This window comes from Xiphophorus couchianus, chromosome 2, assembly GCF_001444195.1.
Source record: "Xiphophorus couchianus chromosome 2, X_couchianus-1.0, whole genome shotgun sequence".
NCBI classification, from domain to species: domain Eukaryota; kingdom Metazoa; phylum Chordata; class Actinopteri; order Cyprinodontiformes; family Poeciliidae; genus Xiphophorus; species Xiphophorus couchianus.
In genome coordinates, this window is record NC_040229.1 from 7358331 (window position 1) to 7383509 (window position 25179).

Below are 25179 nucleotides of genomic sequence, written 5' to 3' on the forward strand. Positions count from 1 at the left end.
CAGCTCATTAGGACTTATTAGGGACCTATTACCAGCAGGTGGCGCCAGAGAAAACAATAATTGCTCTATAAATTAAGTTTTGTTTTCAATTGTTTGATAAGATTGACTGTTGTAATGAAGAAAAAATTCCTGGAATCTCCGATCCTTATATTCAAACTGTCTGTGCTTAAGTTTTATTTTTCTAAGCTGCGTGCAATAACATAAAACTGAAGGAAAAATTAGGAGCTAAAACACTATCAACAGACTTCTGCAGTTTCATAAAGGATGCTCTAGTTTAGACAAATGACAAAAACATTTGAAACATTAATACATTTTAATAGGAACGCTGCAGCAATCACAAAAACAATCTACAAAAGGTAAACAAGATATAGACACACGATCACACTCGTTCCAACAGAAACATACACAATTTCCTTTGGCTAAAAAAAAAGACAACGACTGGGAGAGCTAACCGCTCCGACCCAACAGCTCCGCGCCTCGCTGCAGCCGTCTCCGTCAGCTGGATCCAACGAACAGAGACCACATCCAGCACAGTCATTTGGTCAAAACGTTCTGATGGCTTTGTCGAGAAGCTTAAATGTTTTGTGCACCATCACCTAAAACGGCGCTAAAAGACAGATTTAATCCTGAACGAAAGATGCAGACAGACAGAACTGTGAGTCCGTTTAGACTGTGGAAAGCTATGCTGAACTACATCAGGCCTTTCTAACCAGCCACACAGCTAAACTGCAGCTCTAAGTCTGTTCTCTGAGTTACCTAACAGAGGTGTTCCCCAGTGCCGCTGCTTCGTTACATTTAAGGCTGAGTGAATGTTTGTCCCAAACGCCTACAATCTTTTGCACATTTTGCGTGTTGTCCTTTCTAGGCTAGCTGGCTGATTCCTGCACTCTGTCCTCAAGAAGAAGCCGTGCCGGCCCTCATGATCCTGAAGAGCGCGTTGATGTTGTTGCTCTTGATGGCGTCTCGGCAGGCGGCGATCACCTGGTTCTTGGGTTTACCCACTGAGGAGAAACAAGAATAGTTTAAAAAATATGTAAAAACAAGAAGATGTGGCAACTATAAGCAAATTATTTCTTCTAATTATTGTTAAGAGTTTTCTTTCTTTACCACCAACTCCAAACTGTGTGTTAACATAATATCTAATGTAATCCAAACCAGGTTTCTGTTTTTGTGTTTTGTACACTGTCTGGAAAAGATTTCCAAAACACCAAGCTTAATTTTATTAAGATTTTATGTGAGAAACCAACACAATGTAGTGCAAAACTATTAAATAAGAACGAAACAATTTACAGCTTCCAACATATTTAGAAAAAAAACAACCTGAAAAGCGAGGCGTGGATTTATAATCAGATCCCTTAATTTTGTACCCCAAAATAAAATTTAAATAAATAAAAACACTGCATTCAGAGGTTTAGTTCGATGACCTTTGCCACATCCTTCCCTTTCTCAAAATCAGCTTTCAACTACCAAATCACAGGAGTCAGCAGAAGAGTAGAAAAAAATGTAAACACAAATCTTCAGATTTTTAACTGCAAAACATGTTGAAACTATGCACTATTTTCTTTCCACTTTTGCACAACTTTATGTTGGACTAATCATCACACGAAACTTGAACAAACAAATAGAAGTTGGTGGTTCTAATGTGATAAGACGTGAAGAAGTTTAGGGTCTATATTTCTCATGTTACAGTCCAGCGGTGGCGAACCTCGGAGTCGGCCGGCCCGTTGGATAGCCTGGTTGACAGACTTGAGCCGAGCCAGAAGGGCGTTGTGATTGTTAGAACGGATCGTGTATTCATTTATCAGATCCCTGTTCAGATCAAACAGCTCCCTGTAACGCTTCTTCATTGTTTTCCTACAGATAAAAGCACAAGAGTGTTTGTTGAAGATTGTGTTTGCTGTTTATTTCAGACAGAAATTAGCACTTCTAATAGCCAGTAGTATTACAATGAATGGTTTTAGTCAAGTTTATACAAAGTTTGGGTTTTGGTGGCTCACATGTCAGCCATGAGGCGAGCGTCCTCTGCCTGGACCAACATGTTTCTGATGTAGTTGGAGTGGTCGGCCATGTCAGCAGTTAACTTCTGATGCACAGAGTGAAACTCGTCTACCTGTGACACAAACATCCACGACTCAGCATTAACATCTCACAGTCTTGTTTAATTTGTTTTAAAAACAGCTGGCAAACAAGTAAAAGTAGAATTTAAATTTTAAATTTCGTTGTCCTTGTGACAATGACAATAAAGATTTATCTCTCTATCTCTAACTAACACAAAAAAAAGTACTTCTAAAAATTAAAACCAAACGATACTGCAGCAGAATCCTGTTGGAGATTTGTAATGTCTGGTTCAACTTTACATCATAGGCGACTGACACTAGAAACAACTGAGCCTTTAAGACTGAACTGGGTTTTCTGTAACTAAAAATGTTTCAAAAAACCATCTCAGTTTCAGTGAGAACCTCAGTGAGCGTTGTGCGGAGCTCCTCAAAGTATGATGGGAAATCTGCTTCCACCGACAGGTCCTCCATCGCCAGGAAGGAGGCGAGGGACTGGACCAGATCGCCCGCTAGATCAATATCATCGGTCGTCAGGGTGATCTCACAGAAAAAAAAAAATCAGGAAAGTCTCAATTAGGTGGAAGTTAATAGTGGATTAAATAACCCTAAATATTGTCGCAGTCCTAAAATAGTGGCCTTAGTCATTTTCTGCCAAAAAAATCACCGCCTCTTTCTTTCCAAAAGATGTTTTAGGCAAAATAAAAAAAGATGCTTTTGGCAAAAATTGCCTAGACTATTATTATCTGATATGCAGCTTCAGTAAAATACAGGTTTGGTCACTAAATCTAAGATTAATCAAAAATTGCACTCTTTCAATTATTTATTTCAACCAATTTTTGTTGCAGGATGGAACGATTATACAACTGCAATGATTTTTAAACACAGAAACTGGATTAAAAATGTTGAACTAATTTGGGATTTTTTTAAACTAAATGAGTCAGGATTACACCTACAGAACCATATCCTTAAGAACAAAGTTTGCTATTTCTACGTATTTAATTGATTCTACACATATATTATTTTGATCATGTGTTGAAAATTTAAAGAAAATCTTAATTTTTGTTTTTAAACGTCATTGTAGTTGAATCTTGACTCATCATTCCATCAATGAAAAAATACTAAAATACATTTTTAAAAAAGCCCCAAATTAATATTCAATCACACCAATGATGAGATGATCTAAACTTCTGACTGGACCCGCATATTTAAAATATTCATAAAATGCAAGAATATGACATTTGAAAAAAAAAATTCTGGAATATTGAAGGTGAAAGCTGCAACTACCAGAACTAATTTAAGAGTCTAAATTGAGCGTTGCAAGAAAAAACCACAAAACATCACTGCAACACAGCAAATGACAAAAACAGTATATATATGATAAAAAAGAGAAAAAAATGAAAAGCATATATTTCCGATTTGACCTTCCAGAGACCCATTTGGGATGTTTTGGAAAAAACAATAAATAGTTTTTTAAATAAATATATGTATAATTTTTTGTGATTAAAAAAGTAGGTTAGTGTTTATTGTTTACCTGTCCGTTACTGGCCATATGAAAAGACATGAGTCCTCCTCCACGGAGGGAATGAAATGTAACATTTGGACTCTCGACCACCTCTGGAAGCAGGAAGTTCTGATTGAGCCACATTACCACCTACGTTCACACAAAAACATGAACAGCGAGAGAAAGGAACAAGTTTCATATGAGAATGCCTCCTGAACCCGATCAGAACGGTTCTTTATTTTGTCCTCCCTCTCACCCTCTGCGGTCGCTCGTTGATGCTGAAGGAAACGGTTCCAGCAGGCGCGGCAGGCGAGTCCTCTGTGACCTCATACATGGAGAAACGCGGCAGCTGGCGAGTGATTTCAAATACGTGGAACTGAGTGCTGCAGAGGGGATGATTCAGAAAGCAAAATGTTACAATGAAGCATTAAAGGACTGTGATTTTCAGCATTTTCTAAACATTATGGAGAGTTTAACTCAAGCTGTTTTACATGTCCCACCTGGTCCTCCCTCCAACAAAGGCCTTGATGTGCAGATCCACTGGTATGTCTTTAGGGGGGATGATGGGGACTCGGACACAGCCCGACAGGTTCTGGACACTTGGATGAACAACGTGACTCTCGCCCTCAAATATTCCCTCAGCAAAGATGAGAACCGCACGGATGATTGTTTCTGGAGAGAAAGCGTCACACAGACAGTAATTCTAGCAGATTTGCTGAGAACACAGATGCTTAACATACATGGAGTGTGAGAAGGAGCAACCATTTGGAGTTGAGATGCTAAGCTCTACATGAGCCTTCTGGGCCTCCGTAGCAGCTCTGACAGACAGTGTTGTCTGCAGCTGAGTGTTTGCTGGTATTACCCCCATCCCGCTGTTTGTCTGTGACACGCCCTGAAACGGAAGGTGTGGGAGAAGGTTAGCATAAAAATTTTTAAAAACCATGATTCTGGTGTAAATTATTGAGATTAGATTAGATTAGATTAGATTAGATTAGATTAGATTTATTGTCATTGTCCAGTAAATAGTACAATGAAATGAATAGTACAGCTCATCTTTAGGCATTTAGAAACAAACAGTGAAAACACATAAGTGTAGACGGTGTGATCTGGAAAAAAATGCTTCCTTGAACAAGTTAGGATCCGTGTACGGCCTAAACAAAACATGTTCATTGCACAAAATCATCTTTAGACAATGAAATCTGCTCAGGTCTGCCTATTTTGAACTCTGTTTTAGGGCGTCATGTCACTTTAAATCCAAATGATCTGCCGCTGGCTATGCCCTGCAACTCAACGTTTTCACTCACACATGAAAATTGTTGCAAACAGAAGCACAATAATGCTACTGTGCATCTTTGAAAAGCAGAAGTGGAGCCTCCTGCACAACCAACAAGAATGCAGCAAGTGATTTCTGGATGGTAAGTCAACAACAAAATCACTTGTCTTTTCCACCAGCCATTGTACAACGCATGCAGTGGGAAAACCAGCTGACCAAACATGCTGGGCTTTGCTGGGGTTGCTAGGTAATAGGCAGTGCTTGCTTCTTTGTGACGTTACGTTCTGGAGGTTTTTGAAATATTTTATTTTACAGACACCAAAAAAACATTGGTCTATTGCCAAAGACCAGCTGTGTAGTTTGCTTGTGAATTATGAATTTTGCACAAATTCAGAATTTGTCCTAAATTATGAATTTTGCACAAATTATTTTGTTGCTTTAAAACAAAGCAACAAAATGAGAAAATCTACTGTCAATCTGTGCATGTGTCAGAGTCATTGTCAGAGGTTAAAAATGGTTTGTAAATGAAAAAGAACCATGAATACCTTGGCATTTTCTTCATAGTTACGCAGCTCCAGCAGCAGGTTCTGCCTGCGCTGGCTGAGCTCCCGAATGCGATCCTGCTCAGCGTTGGAGTCCATCAGATTCCCTTTCAAGGCCTTACTGGCTGGCAGGTAACCACGGACTAGAAAATACAAACATGGCCAAATGTCATTATTTCAAAGGGTGACAAATCAGGTTTTAAAAAAAAACATTTAGGAGTAACGATATTTAAAATTTTGTAAGAAGGCTTTGAGCAGAAACTGACGCAGACTGGACTCACCTTCTCCTTCTATGGAGGTGCAGATGAGTTGTACCTGTCCGTCTAACCTGTAGTCTCCCTCCACCACTCCAGCTACAGATGAGGAGAAATTGTCCTTAAAGATGACCTCACCTGTGCGGTCGCTTCGCGCGTCGATCTGAAACGAGAGCTGGACATCAGCAGAGGCTCCAAAGAGCTAAACGCATGAAACAAAAGCTGGAATATATCGCATTCCTGCAGAACGGGCACGGACCTTTCCATTGGACCAGCCAGTGATGAGTTCCACAACTCCATCAGCATTCAAGTCAAAGGCATGGATGCTCATTGCATGGTTCTTAGACTGAGTGGAAAGATCAGTGTGTAATTAATTAGTAATAATATACAGACGGGTGCAAATTCAAAAGCTTGAACACCTTAGCAGAGGTGTAGTAAAATAAGTTTAAGTAATTACTAACAGCAAACCTTGACAGGTTACACACATTCACAAAGTTATTTATCTGCTAGAGATGATTTTCACCGTTGAATGGAAAATACTGTTTATACAAGAACATAATTATTCCCTGTACGACTATATAGCCATAGTTGTACTATGGATTGATGAAGAGCTAAAGAGCTCTTTGTCAAAGAAGCAGATTAAAAATACATTTTTTAGTCATTTCCTATGTTGAGTATTTCCACATTCTGACTACAACTTCCAGTATTTACTGAAGATGTGTCTCTAGACATGTTTTAACATTTTAAATGGTAGTAATTTTAACTGCTCTCTAACTTCTATTTTTTTCCTTATTTTTTAGGTTTTCTATTTCAATTAATAATTATTCATCTCGTTACAAACATCCCACAGCATGTTCATTATCAATTCCTGTGTTGTTCCAGTGTTTTTCTTACTGCCTACCAGTTTACATGTAGCTTTGGACCTTTTGTTATCTTGTTGTCTTAGTGTTGACAATAAGCAGCAACCCTTTTTCTTTAATATTTCGTGTACATTTAAATTTTGGCATGTTATGTTCTAAACTTGACAGCTAAAACGAATTGTAGTCATCGTCAGCAGTTTTTTTGTCCACTCCTGTCCAGAGGTTCAAATTGAAAAGCCGCCACAGTGGGATGTGCATTGCTCAGATTCACACGCCACACCTTACCTTTACCTGCATTTGGCCGGTGGTAGGTGTCAATTTCAACCCGTAAAAATAGCAGTTTTAGGGTTGGTGTTGCAAATAAAACAACAGATTTCAGATTTCTGTGAATTAATATTCACCTTAATCCTCCAGTAGCGGGCCGTGCGGTCATACACTCCAACGGTGCCATTAGCCAGAGCGTAGCCGAACCTGCTGCCATGCATGTGACACAATGACGTCACAGTCTGTCAAGATGAGAAAGACCCAAAATGTTCTGAACTGATATGGAAGATTATTTAGGTATTGAACAAAGCCAATAATGCTTTTCTTAACTTTATCATTCAAAACAACAATGCAACATGTTTATTTACCTCATTTTCATTCAGTTCTGAGACGATCTGATCCTCTTTGAAAACCCTGATGTCAAAGTCCTCAGAACCAACAAGAAGCTGTCAAATAAGAAAAAACTATTATTGTTTGGTATGAAAGAACTCTTTGCACAATCTGAATTCATAAGAGTTACAACAACATTCAATTTCTTTTTGGGATCTATAAAGTATTTTTGAAAGTGCAGCACTTCCTTAACATTTTTAACCAGGACCTGCAGCTTTTCAAAATAAAAGTTTAATACTTAACTGAGCATGAGCCTTTTTGAACAACTTTAAGTTGAAACATTTGGTTTATTTCATCAATCTTTTCAGTTGCAATTAAAAAGTAGTAACTTCTCTAAATAGGTTGTTAGGTGGATACCTGAAAATATTTTTTATAAATCAAACACCAGGACATTGTTGTTATTTTTTTGTACTTTCCAAAACCAGAAAAATACAGGCATATATTATTGATATTATTATTGTATGTTGCAACTGCAATAACAACAGTGATTAACTCAGATTTTCTCACTCTTCTGCTTCTTTTCCGTCATCACAATGACCTTACCACTCTTCGTTACCTAAAATTGCTAAATACAAAAAAAACACTCTTTCCATGAACTATTATCATAAACTATGATAATAGTTCATTATCATAGTTTATGATAATGAACTATTATATGACATGCGAAAAAAAGTAATTGAAATATCCATCCATCCATTGTCTGTTCACCCTTGTCCCCAATGGGGTCGGGAGGGTTGCTGGTGCCCATCTCCAGCTACATTCCAGGCGGGAGGCGGGGTACGCCCTGGACAGGTCGCCAGTCTGTCGCAGGGCAACACAAAGACATACAGGACAAACAACCATTCACACACACACTCACACCTAGGGAGAATTTAGATAGACCAATTAACCTAACAGTCATGTTTTTGGAGTGTGGGAGGAAGCCGGAGTACCCGGAGAGAACCCACGCATGCACAGGGAGAACATGCAAACTCCATGCAGAAAGACCCCGGCCGGGAATCGAACCCAGGACCTTCTTGCTGCAAGGCAACAGTGCTACCAACTGCGCCACTGTGCAGCCCTAATTGAAATATATCATCATTATTACTAACTGTTATGCACAATATTTATAAATAATAACTATGGTTAACATCATTACAGCTATAATAATTACAGTAAATTATTTTAATTTTATCAGTGGTAGGAATAACTCTTATTTTTCTTTTTGAAATAAAAGTAATTAGGTCACACTATTCAGTTTTGGGGTTACCATTGTATTGTAAGAATCATATATCACATACAAATCCAAATAACTTCAGATTGCTAAATTTGATCAGGGATTGTAAACTCTTAGAGTATTTATCATTCAGATTTTGTTCTAATTCTAATAATGTTATTATTGGTTCAAATCTCAGACTTACCTCATTTTTCCCATCTCTGGTGAAGTCAAAAAGCACCAAAGACCTAACGTTATCACCAGTTACCTGAGAAAAGGGGAAGTCATAGTTACGACCTAAAGAAATATAGAAGATATAAGCTGTGAACACATTTCATGAACATGTTCAGGCAAATAAACAAGTTTTTGAAATGCGCGATACATTAAGGCAACAAAGGAAATGTGTGACGTAGCATTTATGCTATTTTTAACAGAGCCGTGCCTCAAGTATTCAACCGCGATACAATATTGTTGTTTTCAAAGTCTAAAAGTACTGAATAACTGGTAAATTACATAATCAGACGGACCAAAATACAAAGTTAAGGGGATATTTTTTATATTTTTAGGGTGAAAATGACAATAATTCATATACAAAAAATCAGGCAAAAAAAATATTTTCTGAATCAGCTATTTTCAGTAAAAACATTATAAAACTTTAACAAAAACTGCAGGTGTGTGTGTGGTGAATGTTTTGGTTAAAACATGTTTGTTCTTCATTGAGTGGGTAGAGAATCCAAAACTTTTACTCAAGAGCAGCAATACTTCAAAAAATTACAGCACAGTAAAAATACTAATAAAAGTATTTTTTTTCAAGAAAGTTACTCAAGTAAATGTAATTGAGTGAATGTAACTAGTTACTGCCCAACTCTGAGTATGAGGGTCGGTCACTGATGTTATGGATAGAAATCTTGATTGTGTCCCCGACACACTAAATTATATTTAGTGTGTTAATCTTTTTAACAAAGATTGTTAACAAAAAAGGTCCTGGAACCCGATTTCAATGTGAACAAAACTCTTCACTGAGCTACAGTAGATGTTTACAGATTTTTCTGGAAGAATGTCACTTCCATGTTTGTCAGAATTTGTTACACATTAAGGAAAATACATTTACGTGTGTTAAGAGTTACAATTTTAACTTGAACTTCAAAGTTATGTCAATTTCTGTTGTCCAAATCACTCTAATTATTTCTGACTTATAATCGGACTGCAACAGTAACTGAAGTTATTCTGTGAGATGTATTTGCATCGAATCTTACTGTCCAAAAGTGGTCGTTCCCTTCATAGTCAAAACCTTGCAATGCACAATTCCCTCCGATGATGGCGAGAGGAGAGGAGATGTCTCCCAGTTTTCCTAAAACAATGGCATTAGCTCCATCTGTAACCTGGAACAACACAAAACAATTAAAAAACTATGAACAAACATCACAAAACAAGGAGTCTGCTCTACATCCAGTGACTCCAAAGATAGTTCTTCCACTTACGTCTCTGTAAAAAACATCTGTATTGTCGTGAACATCATAGGCCAACAGATTGGTCTGAGATCCCACCAGAAGCGTGTCTCCTGTGGTGTTTGGTCCCAGTGTCCCTGCAGTCAAACATGTTACGGCCTGGTTGATGTTGAGAAGAGAGATATCAGAGTCCTGGGTGCTCTGGCTCAGTCGATGGGTCGCAGGTCTCTGACCACGATCATGAGGGTTGTGGATGAAAACCTGTAAATGAAGAACAGTTAAGGTTAAAATGAAAATATTTGATATATATTCCTTCAGTAACTTTGAAGCCTCCTGCTGGCTGAGCAGTTATGCTACATATTCCCCTCACCTTTCCTGCTTGCGTTGCTGCTGTTAGACATGGGTGCACTCCATCAAACTTTCCAACAGCCACCATGCGGGGGTTAATCTTGTGGTTTAGCTTCAGTGTGAAGATGGGGACCATCGTGACGCGGCCTCCTTGTCCTTAAACAGTGAAACATAACGTCAAACCGCTTCAGGACAACTTAATGTTTTATCTTGCTCCTGACACATAACTGTCAAACTACTGGCACGTAAAGCGTGTCTGCGCGTATGTAACCAGTTGGCAATGCGTTTTTTTGCGTCTCTAATGTAATTACAGGCTTTACCTCAGCCAGACAGCGGCGACTTCTGTTGCCTAGCAACAGCGACTAGCACGCTAAAGCTGTTCATCTGGCTAATCTCTCTCCGATTTCCGGTGCAAGAACACAGATTTTACAACCAAATCAGTTCCTTCACTGGTTAACATGTGGTTACTGCTGTAAAATAATTAGAATGCAATAAGGGAATTTTAAAATGACATAAAACTAAAAAGTAGGATAATCATATCAAGTCAGTTCTTTCTAACTACCATCCAAACTCATACGAGGAACATAATATCAAAAAACAGCGACGTCTTGTAAAAAATCATACCAGGTTGTGTAATCGCTGGCCCGAGCCCCTTCTCAGCTGTAACTGTCCGGGTTTGGTGGACTGAAGTCGGCTAACCAATAGCTACATAGTTCGGCGTAACGTTTACAGGCTAACGTCCGGTCATTTCTTTTCAAAATAAAACACAACAAAAATAAAATTACAAAATATTTAAATATCTTTTCTCAGAAAGAAAATACATTTTTGTAAGAAGAAAACGAAAGAGAGAAAAAATACAGAAAGAAAATACAATATTTTTTGGATCAACTATTGAGGGAATTATGAAGATGACGATACAAAAAAAGCAGAAAACCTAAAAAGAAGTGAGTGGAGAAAAGATAGGAACAAGGCTCTTAAGGATAATAATAACTACTCCTGTTATTAGTAGTAGTACAATTAAATCGATTATTTTTTAAGCATAGTTTTACCATTGATGATTACATCCTAATCATATTACTAAAATCTTTCTTTTAAATTGGTCCGAAAAAATTCGGACCAATTTTTAGATCATAACAGAAACTAACAGAATATCATTAACATAACTCATTTTGTGTTTTAAATCACATACAAATACATAATAATTCAAATATATATTTCCCTAACTGCTGATTTTAGGAATGTCTCCTAAACATAACAATCCCTCAGGTGAACCTCAGCTGACCCTGATGAGATTGTTTACAGTCCTGCACAATTTTATTAAAACGGTGTTTCGAGAAATGTAATAGTTATTGTGCAAATGTTAATAGTGATGTGAGAAATGCAACAAAGCAACTGAGAAAGCCTCTAATACTTCAGATTCAACAGATGACAGATTATAGAAAAACAAGGGCTCGTCCGGGATTTGAACCCGGGACCTCTCGCACCCAAAGCGAGAATCATACCCCTAGACCAACGAGCCACAAAGTTTGTGTTTCCACAACTATAAAGTCCTGGAGCAAAATTTGACATCTGAAGTAGATGTATGTTTTTGATGTGTGTATGGTTTCTGCAGCAGCATCCTCTACTGGTCAGTAACAGAATTGCAAGAACGATTCTTGAAGTTGTTAACCTTGTAATGACTATGTTTTTATTATATTTGATATAATGTGAAAATGGAAATCTAACTAATAATTAAAATTAACTTAGAATGCAAAATTTAAATTTTGAAAAGGCTGTTTGTTTTATATTTATTTGTCATATAAATAAATAAATAAATAAATAAATAAATGTACATTTATTAGATTACCACAGTAATTCTAAACTGCTTGGCAAGTGCAAACATATTGAAAATATTTAATTTCTAAAGAAGAAAATTTACTGTGGTATCTGTGAAAGGATTTTGGACTCCTCCTCTTGAGGGAAACTTTTTAATTCTGGCTTAAAGGAGGGTTTCGGAAAGTGAATGACCCGCTTAAGAAAAAGCCACAGGATTTTCAAGTCTTACTAAATCACCACAAAATCTCAGTGTTTTTTTTTTTTTTCTTGTTTGTTTGCTTTGCAGTTTTTTTCATTATTATTATGTTAAAAAGAAACTGTGTTTTTAATAATCCACTTTGGTTTAAGCTCATTCGGTGTATTCATGTGAACAGTAGAATGATTCACAGATTGAAGTTCATCCATCCATTTTCTGTACGCCCTTGTCCCTAGTGGGGTCGGGAGGGGCGCTGGTGCTTATCTCCAGCTAACGTTTCGGGCGAGAGGCGGGGTACACCCTGGGCATGTCGGTAGTCTGTCGCACAGATTGAAGTCATTGAGGTGAATAAAAAAATAATAATAATTTCACAGTAAAACCAAAACAAGGGCTCGTCCGGGATTTGAACCCGGGACCTCTCGCACCCAAAGCGAGAATCATACCCCTAGACCAACGAGCCATCTGAGAAAATTAGGACAATATGTTCCCATTTAAAGGCATACAGAGCGCCGATGTCGACGTTACGGATAAATACATATTTTTCGTTTTGACATTATCGCTCTACAAATACTATCAAACCTTACTTTGAAAATGATTCAACAAAAAATATTGTATCTGTCCTGCATTTGTCTCAAATAAAGCCTGTCCTGATAGAAACGCCTGCCTACAAGACCACGCTCAGGTTAAATTTATCCCAGCTCATGGCAAGCTAAATAGCATTAGCATCCGGCCAGACCTGTAGTCTGACTATGGCGACTGAAGCGAAGCGAGTAAAGGTTGTAACATTGTTCTGATTTAACACATACAAAAAATATGATACTAACCAACAGATTCACTTTGTATGAAAAAGCGGCGCTCATTTTGAGTTTCATGCTAACTATTAACTAATGGAGTTCATTAAAATGTTTGTTGTCAAAAGGTCTTGAAGTCCACGAGGCTGCTTCTGTGCGTGTAAACACGTGGATTTGAGAGCGTGAAAACAGTTCCGGATATCAGTACCTGTTTGATTTTTTTTTTTTTACGCAGGTGGGTGATGCTTCAGAGCGCCTGCAGGACTTCCTCCAGTGGTGTGACAGAGTCGGTTTGGTCCTCAGTAAAAAGGTTTGTTATTACACTCTGCACTCTGACATCCAGAGTAAACATGCAGTTTCCTCCGTTTTACTGGAACGAAGAGGTTTTCAGCAGTGGCTGTAAAACAAAAGGATGGATTTGTGAAATAGCATCTCAGTCTAACTGTAGTGTGGAAGATCTGTCATGCTGTGGGCCTGTTTCTCATTCAAGGCCTGAGGAATCATAGAGTCTATAAAATAAGTGTATGTTTTCAGTAAAAATCAGGTAGAATCTGTCAGAAAACTAATAATGTGTCTTTATTTGGTCTCTCAGCAGAATAGTGATCCAAATAAATTGGCCAGAAATGGTTCACCAGACACAGAAAACAACATTCTGCCATGGTGGCGTCACAGTTTCTGGGCCTAAAGTCAATAGAAAACATCAATTCATTTCAAAAATACTTAGTTGATCCCAAAGGGAAAATAAATGTTGTTGTAACTCATATTTATTCATAATTCTTCATAGAGTTATTATAGATGGTGATGGTTTTGTGCAGGAAAACTCTCCTGTAGCAGACTGTATTACAGCGAATATGAAAAAGCCTCTGACATTGTTGGGGGTTTTTTAAGACAGTCTCATGAAAGATTTTAAAGTGAGTCAAACCCTGGTTCAGTGTGTGACGTTTTTCCTGCCCAGGTGTCTGAAATTGATCCCAGGTTTTTGTCTGCAGGTGTGCCTGAGCACAGAGGGAACAGTGGCAGATTATGGGATGCTGGCAAAGGAAGACATAGAGGAAGGAGAGATTTTGTTCACCATCCCCAGATCTGCTCTTCTCCACCAGGAAACAACAAAGGTTTCTGGTTTGTTGAAGAAAGGTGATTCTACTGAAAGTGAGTTTTATAACGTCAAAGCTTCCAGATTCTATCAACTCCCAAATGTTTTTTTTTCTGTTTCCACAGAGAAGTCGTCTCTGGAGAGCTCTTCTGGTTGGGTTCCCCTGCTGCTGGCTCTGTTTTATGAGTCCACGTCTCCTGAGTCCCACTGGAGGACTTACCTCTCCTTGTGGCCTGGCTTCAAAGCGTTGGATCATCCCATGTTCTGGTAGGCTTCACCTCCCTTCCTTAAAGGGGACCTATTATGCAAAATCCACATTTTGCACATTTTTATACTTCCATTTGGGTCTCAACTGCTTCTAAAAACAGGCTTTCAAAAAATCACCCAGCCGATTTTTAACAATAAGTTAATGCTTTTTGGTGTCTGGAAAATGAACCATTTCAAAAACCTCCTGATTTTTAAGTCATATTGGACAGCCACTGTGTCGTTACCTAGCAACCCAAGTGTAGGTGCAGGACATTTTGGTCACCTGGATGCTGGAAAAGACAAGTGTTTTATTGTTGACTAACCATCCAGATACCAATTTCTGCATTCTTGTTGATTCTGCAGGAGGCTCCACTTTTGCTTTTCAAAGATGTATGGTTGTGTATTTGCGCCTCTGTTTACAGCCATTTCCATAACATCAAACTCCATTTTCTTTCTGTTTCCAAAGTAAAATCAAACCCCCTTCCCAAATATTGAGTTGGGGGCGTGGCCAGCAGCCGGTTAGTTGGATTTAAAGTGACAGAGGCCCTAAAACAGATCATTCTGAAAGGAGCAGACTAAAATCATTATCTGAAAATAATTTTGTACACAAAACAAATGAATTAAACATGTTTTGTACAGAAAACTATTCTATTCTAACTTGTTCAAGGAAGCATAAATAGGTCGCCTTTAAGCTCAGCTGAGTGACAGCTTTATGATTTCCTCAGGTCTAAAGAGGAGCGAGACAAACTGCTGAAGGGAACAGGTATCCCAGAGGCGGTGGCGACAGACTTATCCAACATCCAGACAGAGTACACAGATATAGTCCTGCCTTTCATAATGAGACATCCAGAGCTGTGGAACCCCAACACACACACTCTGGAGCTGTACACACAGCTGGTGGCCTTCGTCATGGCCTACAGGTTAGCACACACAGACCCAAAATCTTTACGTTTTTAAGATTCGTTTTCTCCATATTTCTGAGCCCGTTTCATTTCTGCTTTGACTGAAGCTTCCAGGAGCCGCAGGAGGAAGACGATGATGAAGATGATGAAGAGCAGAGGGCCCCCAACCCTCCTATAATGGTTCCCATGGCAGACATGCTGAACCACGTATCCAAACACAACGCTAACCTGGAGTTCAATCCGGTAAGGAGGCAATTCCATTTAATCTCATTTACAAAGAGAAAAGAAAAACCTCATTAATTTAAAACTGTTTTCAGCAACACTTAGTGCATGGGGGCCAATCATGCACACACTCATACAATATGTGTATGTATATTGTTGGAAAAGTTATCCAACTCAAATGTAAATCTATGTAGTAGGGCTATTGTAGATAGGGAAAAAAACAAATGGAATACATTTCCCCCAGAAAAATCTCAGATATTTATAGAAAAACGTGGACATTTCTGAGTTTGAAAAGTGGAAAACTTAATCCTTGTTTTCAGGACAGCCTGAAGATGGTTTCTGTGCGCCCCTTGCGTAAAGGCGAGGAGGTCTTTAACACGTACGGACAGATGGCCAACTGGCAGCTGCTGCACATGTACGGTTTCACGGAGCCGTATCCGGAGAACAGCAACGACACCGCGGACATTCCCGTCGCCTGCCTCTACCAAGCCGCAGCGCAAGGTAACCCTGGAAACCTGGATGTGCTTAAAAAGAAAAGATTTTCATCTACATGCTTTAATTTCCAGAAAACTTAAATTTCAATCTGGTTTGATGCTAAAGTAAAATTACTCAGTACTTAGTGCCATTTCTGATATCACAGTAGGAAAAAATTATGGAAGCTTAGAAAGTGTTATTAACTTTTCCCCCTGAATTCTCTGCCGGTCTTAATGAAAAAAGGCCTTGAAAGCTGCAGTTTGTAACTTTAAACTTTCAAAATATATTTTTTCCATAGAGATGGTGGAGGGACTTTTTTTCATAGATTATCAGTCTCATACAATACTGTCTTGACATTTTGACAATTTAAACAAATAAGTAAAAATATATTTTTTAATAAAAGTTACATAAGGCAGCTTTAAAAGATCAGCATTACTTGTTTGTGTGTATGAAAAATAGTGTCTCTTTGGACACAAATATATGCAAAAAGAGCTAATTCAGGGAAAAGAGTAACTCAACTGAACAGAAACTGAATGGTTAAGAGGTAATTTTTGCTTTGAATGCTTATTTAGTAAAATTTGTAAAAGAACTTGCTGCAGATTTCAAAAACAGGTATTTTACTGGCATGCATGTTTTTCTGCTAAGCAATGTTGCAGATCAGGACAGAATTATCCATCCATTTCCTAACACCCTTGTCCCTAGTGAGGTTGGGAGGGGTGCTGGTGCCTATCGCCAGCTAACGTTCCGGTCGCCAGTCTGTCGCAGAGGACAGAATTAAGTCAACTATTTTAAAATAAACAAAGGCTGTATATAAATTAGGGCAGGGAAGTTAAATCATAAATAAAACGCATTAAAGTATGTAAGTCTGTTTCCTCCAGTCAATAAAAAAAGTATTTACTTTTAAAAATGACTGATTTGCTTATTGATTATGTGCTGAAAAGGGCTCGTCCGGGATTTGAACCCGGGACCTCTCGCACCCTAAGCGAGAATCATACCCCTAGACCAACGAGCCTCCTCTGACAGATGTTCCCATCTGGCCTGTTCTTCCAAATATAGGTGTTCAGTCTGCTGATGTGGCAGGTCAGGATTCAGGACTCCAACAGTGCCCTCTAGTGGTGGGTGTGTCAAACAGCAAACATGGCATCTTTTCAGGTGTTTTCCGGAGATTGAAAGGTTAAAAGTTTGGTGTTGTGAGGAGAAATTTGTGAGTTATTTTAATTCAACTGAGCTGAGAGCAACTTCTATCTACAAAGAACAAAATAAATCCTCTTTCCGGGAGATTTCTCAGGCTATTCATAATAGAGGTGCAGAAAAAAATTGATTTGTGGGATTTCTGAATCAATTCAAAATGCTAAGAAATGGATTTCAAAAATATGTTTAAGTTGTATATTTTTGCCACTTCTATTTGCAAGTACACTGCATAATGCACTCGCTCACTGTATGTATTTTGAATAATTCTTTGATATTCTTTTATTTAAGAAATAGCCAGGCAGCTGGCTATTTCTGTAATTTAAGTTACAGAAATGTATTCAAAACCTATTTTTGTTTAAATATAAACCAATTGAATTTGATGCAGTATGGAGCCTTACAGAATTATTTTAAATTGTTTCTCTTTTTCCTCTTCTCTCCTCGCAGACATTCAGTCTGAGCCGGAGCGTCAGCTTTTTGATGAGCGCTTCAAGGTTTTGTCCCAGATGATGGAGGAGAACGCAGCGTTTGTGTTCAGTAATCATGGCTGCCTCACAGACTCCGAGCTACACTCTGCACTCAAGGTAATGCAGCGCAAACATCCCAGCTGCTTTCCCTCCAATACCAGATAAAAACTTTACATTTAGACCAAATGTGTCAAACTCATAGTCTAGGGGCCAAACTGGCCCTCCGTGGCTTTTTATGTAGCCCTGTAGACTCCAGAGGGATTAAATAATTGCTTAAATCTTATTGTATCAATCAAATCAAAGTAGTTTTTATCTCTCTACTGCCAAATTGTATCAGTCTCTCCAGTTTTTCCCAATTTTACAAACATTGCAAATTATCAGATTGCCACAATTTTTCGCAATATTATGCCTAATGGTGAGTTTACTGCAAATTTTAAACATAATGATCAAAAACATTATGTTTATGTGATGCTAACTCCCACCTGCAGGTGGCAGTATTTCTTACTTCTGTTACAATGCTTCTTCAGCTTTACGTGATGTCGATTAATAGTCCGTTATCGAACAAAAAATCATATTTACCATCATACATAAGCACAAATATAGCTAAATGTTTTTGCAGATATTTTGAAATCAGTGATTGTGATTGCACAAAAATCACAAAATCCTGGAGGGACTGATCAGTTTCAAAACATGTTCAATATTATTTAATTTTAAGTAGTACTTATCAAATGGAGGCACAGCTGTTTATTAATATTTTAACCGTTTGTTACTGGGTTTTATTGATGCATTCTGGCACATTTGTGATTTTGAAATGACCCAAAATGAAAATGAGTTTGACGTTCAGCTCCTGTTTTGTTGCTGCAGCTTCTGTGCATGTCGCAGGAGGAATTCTCAGAGTTCAGAGACAACGAAGGATGGGAGGACGACGACGAGGACGACGACGATAAAATCTCCCAGGCCTTCTCCAACGAGGGTCTGCCCGATTTAAAGTTGTCATGGAAACGTCTGATCCACCAGGCAGCCCGGCTCACGCTGAGGTCGTACGGGGATGCAGAGTTGGAGAGCGACCGGAAGCTGATGGAGGACGGAGCGGATCTGAAAGGACAGAGCAGCAGGAGGTGGAGGGCGCTGCAGGTCCGCTTCGGACAGAAAGTCATCCTGCACAGACTGCTGGAGCTCACCGCGTCCTGACTCCTGAAAACAGACAATGAACATCTGTCTGCTTTTGTTTCTGTTCTTTTTCACAGCTTCACCAGCTGCATTTCCATTACAAATATCCACAAAACTTAAAAGATACTGATGTCGATAAAACACAACTTTGCAATTGCAGTGTTTCCATTAAATAACTGGTAGAAAATTATTATGATTTGAGTATTTTTACTGTATAAGTGTTATAAGTGTGATATGCAATATGCAACCATTAGAGGTGCGTAATACTGAATATTTTGGAATATTTTGAATAATGGGCCAAAATCACCAATATTGATACCAATACAATATAGATTGGAAAATCTACACTACAAAAATCAAATAAAATTTCAAGATGGAATCTAAAACTAAACTACTAACCCAGTACTAAATAAATATCAATCTGCCCACTTCTAGAAACCATAAACACAAATTCTCCTGGTGAGACAGTCATGTTAGTTCCAGTATGAGTTCCCAGTAAGAACCCACACTTGTGCACGAATGCTAAATTATTAAAATGGGCTCGTCCGGGATTTGAACCCGGGACCTCTCGCACCCTAAGCGAGAATCATACCCCTAGACCAACGAGCCTCTCCTGACAGATATTCACATCTGCCTGAGCTTTCTAAGTACAGATGTTCAGTCTGCTGATGTGGCAGGTCAGGATTCAGGGATCCAACAGTGCCCCCTAGTGGTAGAGCGTGTGTGATACAGAAACCAAGGCTTGTTTTCAATCCTTCACTAAACTCTAAATATTTATCTTAAGTGAATTTCTGAGGACAAATAGCTGAGAGCAACTTTTGTCTGAAAAGTGTAAATTAATCTGCTTTCTTTTGTTGATTTTTCCTCACAGCATCAAGCAAGAAACATGAGGATAAGAACAGACAAAACGTTTTGTCTGGTCAACAGAGCAACCAACGATGCTGAATTAGAGCCATTGTAGACATGAAAAGAAGGTGTAAATTTCTGTCAAAAAAACTCAGAAAATTTTAGATTAATCTCAGAAATTTGCTAGAAAAGAAAACGAGAATTTCAGAGTTTGGAAAAGTAGAAAATTTGATAGAAAAAAAAAACTGATTTTGAGATTAATCTCAGAAATTTTCTAGAAAAAGTGAACATTTCTGGTTTCAAAAGTAGGTAATTTGCGACTTCTGAATTTCCAGAAGTTGAACATTTTCAACTTTTGTAACTGAGAAAGATTTTCTTACAATAAAATGTCTGAGAACAATCTTTTAATTTCAGAGGTTTTTCTTGCAAATTTTCAACTTTTTAAACTCAGAAATTTCAATGTTTTTTTTTGTAGAAAATATTTGAGATTAATCTCAAAATTTCTGTTTTTTTCTAGTCATTTTTCAACTTATCAAAATCAGAAGTTTACCAGGTGAGAACCTACACATGGACAGAGAGAACATTCAAACTCCATGGGAAAAAACCTGTCTAATTTAATCCCAGGATAAATCCAGACATTTTTAAAGACTTCACACATTCACTACAGAAAAGAAAAAACAATGCAAAAGAAGTCCAAATAAATCGACTCCACAGAACCTGAATAGTTCAGTGGAGAATGAGTGAAGAAACCCAGTTTAACACATAACTTGATGAAGAGGAACACATAATCTGAATTGTAAGTTTTAAGTCTCTGACACTGTTAAAAAGCTCAGATTTGTGTGGGGAAAAAAAGAGGGCTCGTCCGGGATTTGAACCCGGGACCTCTCGCACCCTAAGCGAGAATCATACCCCTAGACCAACGAGCCACATCCATGGGGTGAATATATCTGGTTTACTGTCCTACGACTGTAAGTCTGATGATTACTGATGTGGCAATTTTGTTTTGTCCAACACCGCCCTCTGGTGGTCAGTTCGATCCGCAGAAGGCTGTAGGTTCAAACCAACACTTTTCTTTGCGGTTTTCTTTTCTGTTTAGCAGGAGATGACAATAAAAACTATAATGAATGCTAAAGAAAATTATTTTGTCATAAGAAAAAATTTTAAAAAATGTAGGTAACACCAGAAGTGTCAGGAGTAAAATTACACAAACACATCAGGCCAATGTCTCAAAAGAAAATTCCACGATATACCAAGAAAATCTATGTAAAATTCTGATTTTGAAGATGGTTTTAAAAATGTTGGTGTCTAAAATGTGTTTTTTTATATCACAAATATTAGTTTAGTCTGAACTAATGCAAAGAAGAAAGGGTGTGCGCCTTTAACAGTGTAAATATCTGACCAAGTTAAATGGTTTGCCATGTGGTCGTCTTCATAAACCGTACCGCCGTTTCTGGTGACATAAACGTTTGTATTTCAGTTTCCCAGTAGCAGATAAGCTACTTGGGATTTTTTTCTGTTTAAGATTTTTGTTCCATTATTTTGGAAGCTGTGGATCTGGATCTGGATCTGTTTTGCGTTTAATTTTCTTTTAGTTTCAGATGGTTAAGATGTGTAACCATGACCACCTTTTTTTGTTTGTTTTTACAACTGGGAGCAGCTAATTAGCATCTAAAAAAGACCTACACAGCTTGAACTAAGACCCTAAGGCAGAAGTTCAAACTATCTCTTCCATTCATCATAATAGGCAGCAAGGGAAACATCCCCTACTCCAACATCTTTCTGTCCAGATTTAAAGAGGAGAGGCACAAGTAAATGAGTTGGCATAGCAATGCCAAGGATATTCCACAACATCCAGGACATGTTGTTGTGGAATATCGTCACTGCTCCCTGGATATTAGCTGTTAGCATATGCAGGATATGCTAACGGCCTTACATCAACATCTTCAGATTGGCTGCAAGACTGACTGCTGCTGGAGGTCCTTCCTGCCAACAACTGTTTTGTAAAGTAAATAAAGCATTTTTCATTTGAATGTGCTAGGTTTTGGAAGTAAAATTTTTTTTGCAGCTTTGTGGTAAAGGGCAGTAGAGATGAAGATTTTTAACCTCTGAAGGACTTGATTTTATGAAACAGGCTATATGCATGATGATAGATTTTTGACAGAGCTTCTTGGGTTTCTGTCTCACTGAGTTCATAGATGCTATTCAAAATTTCAGAACTGGATTTAGTGTAGACCTAAAATTTAGCTTTTTTGATTTAGCATCTATGAACTCACTGAGACAGAAACACAAGAAGCTCTGTCAAAAACCTGATAATCGATCAGATTTTGTTTTAAATATCTTAAGTACTGCCAAACTGGTGGCATGACCTTTCCTCTTGTATCCAGTTTTCACTTCACACCGTTTTTTATTTTCAACAATTTTGAGGCACAGTAGTAAAACCTGAAATTCCTGTTGATAGGTAACTGAAGTTGGAGGGTGGAGGGGACTTGAAACTGCTGTTATCCAGCAGGTTGTTGCTAGGTAACCAAAGTGTGAGTGAGTCAGTTGATTCCAATAACCTAGCTTAGCTCAGCTAGCCGTGAGGTTGAGCAGCTAGTCTTTCTACTGCCTACATCTCCCAGAATGCTGTGTGGTTCTGGATCGGCTATTCTGTCAGATGTATTATGCATCGCTATTTATATTATTGATTTATTGTCCAGCCCTAGATTTAAGCCGTAATTTGAGATTATTAAATTAACTGCCAAATGTTTCGGTCTGAGTAAGCAAACATGGCTGCACCTTCAATGCTTTATTTTCTTTATTTACGCATACTGCAGTTAAAGTAGCAAGAACTAAAGGCAAACTAGAAAGAACTACAAAATACAACACACGGACCAATACATTTACAAAACATTCAAAATGTTACAAAATGGGCTGTATTGGTCCTTCTATTGTTCTTCAGTTCGGAACTTTGTACATGTTGTCATTTACGATGTTATCATCACTTTGCACATTTTTTACAAGTGCCAGGGAAAGAAACCTCCAGAACCAGTTTGAAATGGACAAACCATCAGCAACCAGTCTCCACCACCATCGCACCTGAGAGACTTGACCTCAACTTTTAGTCCCACTCAGAAAAAAAAACAAAAACAACAACAACAAAAAAACCTCAAAGAACCAAATAAAAGTAGCAGGCAGTTTCTTCTCTTCAACTGTCAACCATTCAGCCTCGGGAAGCAAAGTAAAGTCACAAATCAAGATCTGTGTGGGAGGGAAGCAAACCAAAGACTTTGGTAGTGAAACTCTTCAGGTGTCTTTACATGTCAAAGGTACGTTTTAACCAAACGTGAACTTTAATTCATTCATCCACTTCCCTGCTCTCTGTTTTTTTTTTTTTTTTTTCAATATTTACAACAAAAGAAGCATTTTAAACAGCATTTCTCCTCCTGTTCTTTCCATCCCAAAGGGGGAAAACAAAACTCCTTAGATCCATGAACAGTAGTCCTTCCGGCCACATTTAATAGAAAAATAAAACAATGAAACTGTGGTTGCCAGTTTATCCAGTGCCAACAGTGAATTGGGAGCTGGGTGTGTGGTGATGGGATGGGCGAAGGCCGCGGCATCTCTCTGACACGGTTAGCTGGCACCGGTGCCCTCCATCACCTGCTGGGCCTGCTTCTGCCCCATGCAGCACTGAGCCACGGACTGGAACAACCTGCACACACACACACACACACACACACACACACACACACAGTAAATATCAGAGACAAGGTTGCCAGGTCTGACAGTTTCCAGCCCAAATACAACATAAACCCCACCCAACTCCAAAAACAAAAAAACTGCCCAAATCTTAGTGATCAATTATGATGATTAATCGGATAAAAAAAAATAATAAAAAAATTATATATATATATATATAAGCGCCACATTAGCCTTTTTTTAATACGATATTAGAAATACATTAAAATGTGCAAGTGCAAAAAGTTAATTTTTTTAAGTAAGAAAATAAACATTTTATTGTCTAAAATGCAATAAAATAGCATTCCTTTAATAAATATGAACCAGGTGAAGAAAATGCTGGAGTTAAACTTACTTTTCAATCTCAGGTGCACAGTGAACAAAGTCGTGACTCCAGAACTTGAAGGCAGGATTCTTGATCAGCTCGATGAAGGTGATGAGGAGTCCCCAGGGGTGAGGTCTGTTGACGATCAGCCTCTCAAGCAGAACCCTGCAGGACAAGCAGAGTGCAATTAGCCTTCAGAGGTTCTGATGAGGTCAACCCGACCCGGGGTGAGCAGCTCTCACCTGGTGATTTGCTCTTGAATGGCCTCGGTGTTGGCCTCAGCAAACAGGTAGAGCATGGTGCAGCTGAAGTAGTGAGTGTGGCTGTTTGGGTAGCGCAGCTGATTGGCTATCGCGTTCAGGAACAAGTATCGCCCTGGAAACACGAGAAAATGGAAACGCCATCAGGAGATTCTGTTTAACCTTAAAAATGTATTTGCACTTCTTTCATTACAACCACAAACTCTTGGTATATTATCAAGATTTCATGTGATACGGCCCTGTGTAATAATGCAATTTTGTCCTCTAAAAGACCAACAAACTTTTAATTTTATACAGAAAATTTAACACTGGAAAATATTTTAAGCATCCAACATAAAAACAAGAAAGAATTACTTGCAACCAAACCCATAAATAAAATGGATTATGATGTAAAATAAATTGTCCTTCAAAAGACATAATCAAAAGGAAATTATTGAGCTAATTTTTATTTATCACACAATAAAGTGATTAATTAGATTTCCTACCTTCAGTGTCCAGGTCCACAGCCAGGTTCTGGAAGATGTCCATGTGTGCAGAGTGTGTGATGGTGCTCATGGACGGGGTGCTGCCCTTGTTGTGGATGTGAGCGATGGCCTGTGTGCCGACATACAACACTAATGCGTTGATCAGCTGGATGTTGTAGCGGTTTCCTGGCTCGTTCGACACCTGGAAGAAAACAAAAATTAGCAAATCTTTAAAGTTGATTTGTTATGTTTCCTTTAACAGGTTAGCATAGATCTGTGGGCTACACCAAACATGTTCATTACAACTTTTTGCACAAAATCATTCTTAGATAATGAGATTTTAGTCTGCTCTTTTCAGAATGAGCCGTTTTAGGGCTCTGCCACTTTAAATTAAAATAAGCTGCTGCTGGCCACGCCTCCAAGTCAATATTTGGGAAGGTGGTTTGATTTTACTTTGGAAAATTTTAAAAATGGAGTTGATAGAACCAGAAAGCTTTGATGTTATGAAAATGGCTACAAACAGATGCGCAAATATATAACCATAGATCTTTGAAAAGTAGAAGTGGAGCTTCCTGCACAACCAACAAGAAAGCAGCAAGTGGTTTCTGCATTGTCAGTCAACAACACTTGTCTTTTCCAGCAGCCATTGTACAGTCATGGCCAAATGTTTTGAGAATGATTCAAATGTTAATATTTACAAAGTCTACTGCTTCAGTTTTTATAACGGCAATTTGCATATACTCCAGAATGTTATAAAGAGTGATCAGCGTAACAGCAATTAATTGCAAAGTCAATATTTGCCTAGAAAATGAACTTCATCCCCCAAAACACATTTCAACTTCATTGCAGCCCTGCCTTAAAAGGACCA

At 38.3% G+C, this 25179-nt stretch overlaps 3 protein-coding genes and 5 non-coding genes across 16 annotated transcripts in view; 1 reads left to right on the forward strand and 7 right to left on the reverse strand.

Annotated features, from left to right (window-relative positions):
- Positions 1-294: 294 nt before the first annotated feature.
- On the reverse strand, positions 295-13146 carry bbs2 (Bardet-Biedl syndrome 2). 2 transcript variants are annotated; one of them, XM_028039888.1, is made up of 18 exons: positions 12968-13146; positions 10155-10288; positions 9818-10045; positions 9593-9718; positions 8542-8604; positions 7120-7197; positions 6889-6993; positions 5887-5973; positions 5655-5790; positions 5377-5516; positions 4321-4450; positions 4059-4230; positions 3815-3941; positions 3589-3708; positions 2460-2597; positions 1998-2110; positions 1706-1854; positions 295-1001 (listed from the first exon to the last, which is right to left on the reverse strand). In XM_028039888.1, the coding sequence occupies exons 2-18, from the start codon at positions 10266-10268 to the stop codon at positions 895-897; spliced, it is 2133 nt and encodes a 710-aa protein (XP_027895689.1). In that variant the 5' UTR covers positions 10269-10288; positions 12968-13146; the 3' UTR covers positions 295-894. The 2 variants fall into 2 exon arrangements, with proteins under 2 accessions (XP_027895689.1, XP_027895678.1); XM_028039877.1 differs by lacking the exon at positions 12968-13146 and adding an exon at positions 10757-10876.
- trnap-ugg (transfer RNA proline (anticodon UGG)) lies at positions 11580-11651 on the reverse strand. The gene has a single exon. It is a non-coding gene; the product is annotated as a tRNA-Pro (tRNA).
- Positions 12532-12603, reverse strand: trnap-ugg (transfer RNA proline (anticodon UGG)). Its single transcript has one exon. It is a non-coding gene; the product is annotated as a tRNA-Pro (tRNA).
- setd6 (SET domain containing 6, protein lysine methyltransferase) lies at positions 12761-18878 on the forward strand. The gene is made up of 9 exons (XM_028039924.1): positions 12761-12919; positions 13170-13244; positions 13924-14068; positions 14153-14294; positions 14999-15193; positions 15283-15418; positions 15718-15898; positions 17507-17643; positions 18391-18878. The coding sequence occupies exons 1-9, from the start codon at positions 12893-12895 to the stop codon at positions 18715-18717; spliced, it is 1365 nt and encodes a 454-aa protein (XP_027895725.1). The 5' UTR covers positions 12761-12892; the 3' UTR covers positions 18718-18878.
- Positions 16812-16883, reverse strand: trnap-agg (transfer RNA proline (anticodon AGG)). Its single transcript has one exon. It is a non-coding gene; the product is annotated as a tRNA-Pro (tRNA).
- A 355-nt stretch (positions 18879-19233) lies between the features above and the next one.
- On the reverse strand, positions 19234-19305 carry trnap-agg (transfer RNA proline (anticodon AGG)). The gene has a single exon. It is a non-coding gene; the product is annotated as a tRNA-Pro (tRNA).
- A 1091-nt stretch (positions 19306-20396) lies between these two features.
- trnap-agg (transfer RNA proline (anticodon AGG)) lies at positions 20397-20468 on the reverse strand. Its single transcript has one exon. It is a non-coding gene; the product is annotated as a tRNA-Pro (tRNA).
- Positions 20469-22321: 1853 nt separating this feature from the next.
- cnot1 (CCR4-NOT transcription complex, subunit 1) overlaps positions 22322-25179 on the reverse strand; it is a 30992-nt gene continuing 28134 nt past the window's right edge. For all 8 annotated transcript variants that reach the window (XM_028032734.1, XM_028032725.1, XM_028032715.1 and 5 more), the window contains exons 46-49: positions 24333-24513; positions 23830-23962; positions 23618-23752; positions 22322-23236 (exon numbers count right to left, since the gene is read on the reverse strand). In XM_028032734.1, the coding sequence (XP_027888535.1) occupies positions 23158-23236; positions 23618-23752; positions 23830-23962; positions 24333-24513 (528 nt within the window). In that variant the 3' untranslated portion in view covers positions 22322-23157. The remainder of the gene's footprint in view (positions 23237-23617; positions 23753-23829; positions 23963-24332; positions 24514-25179) is intronic.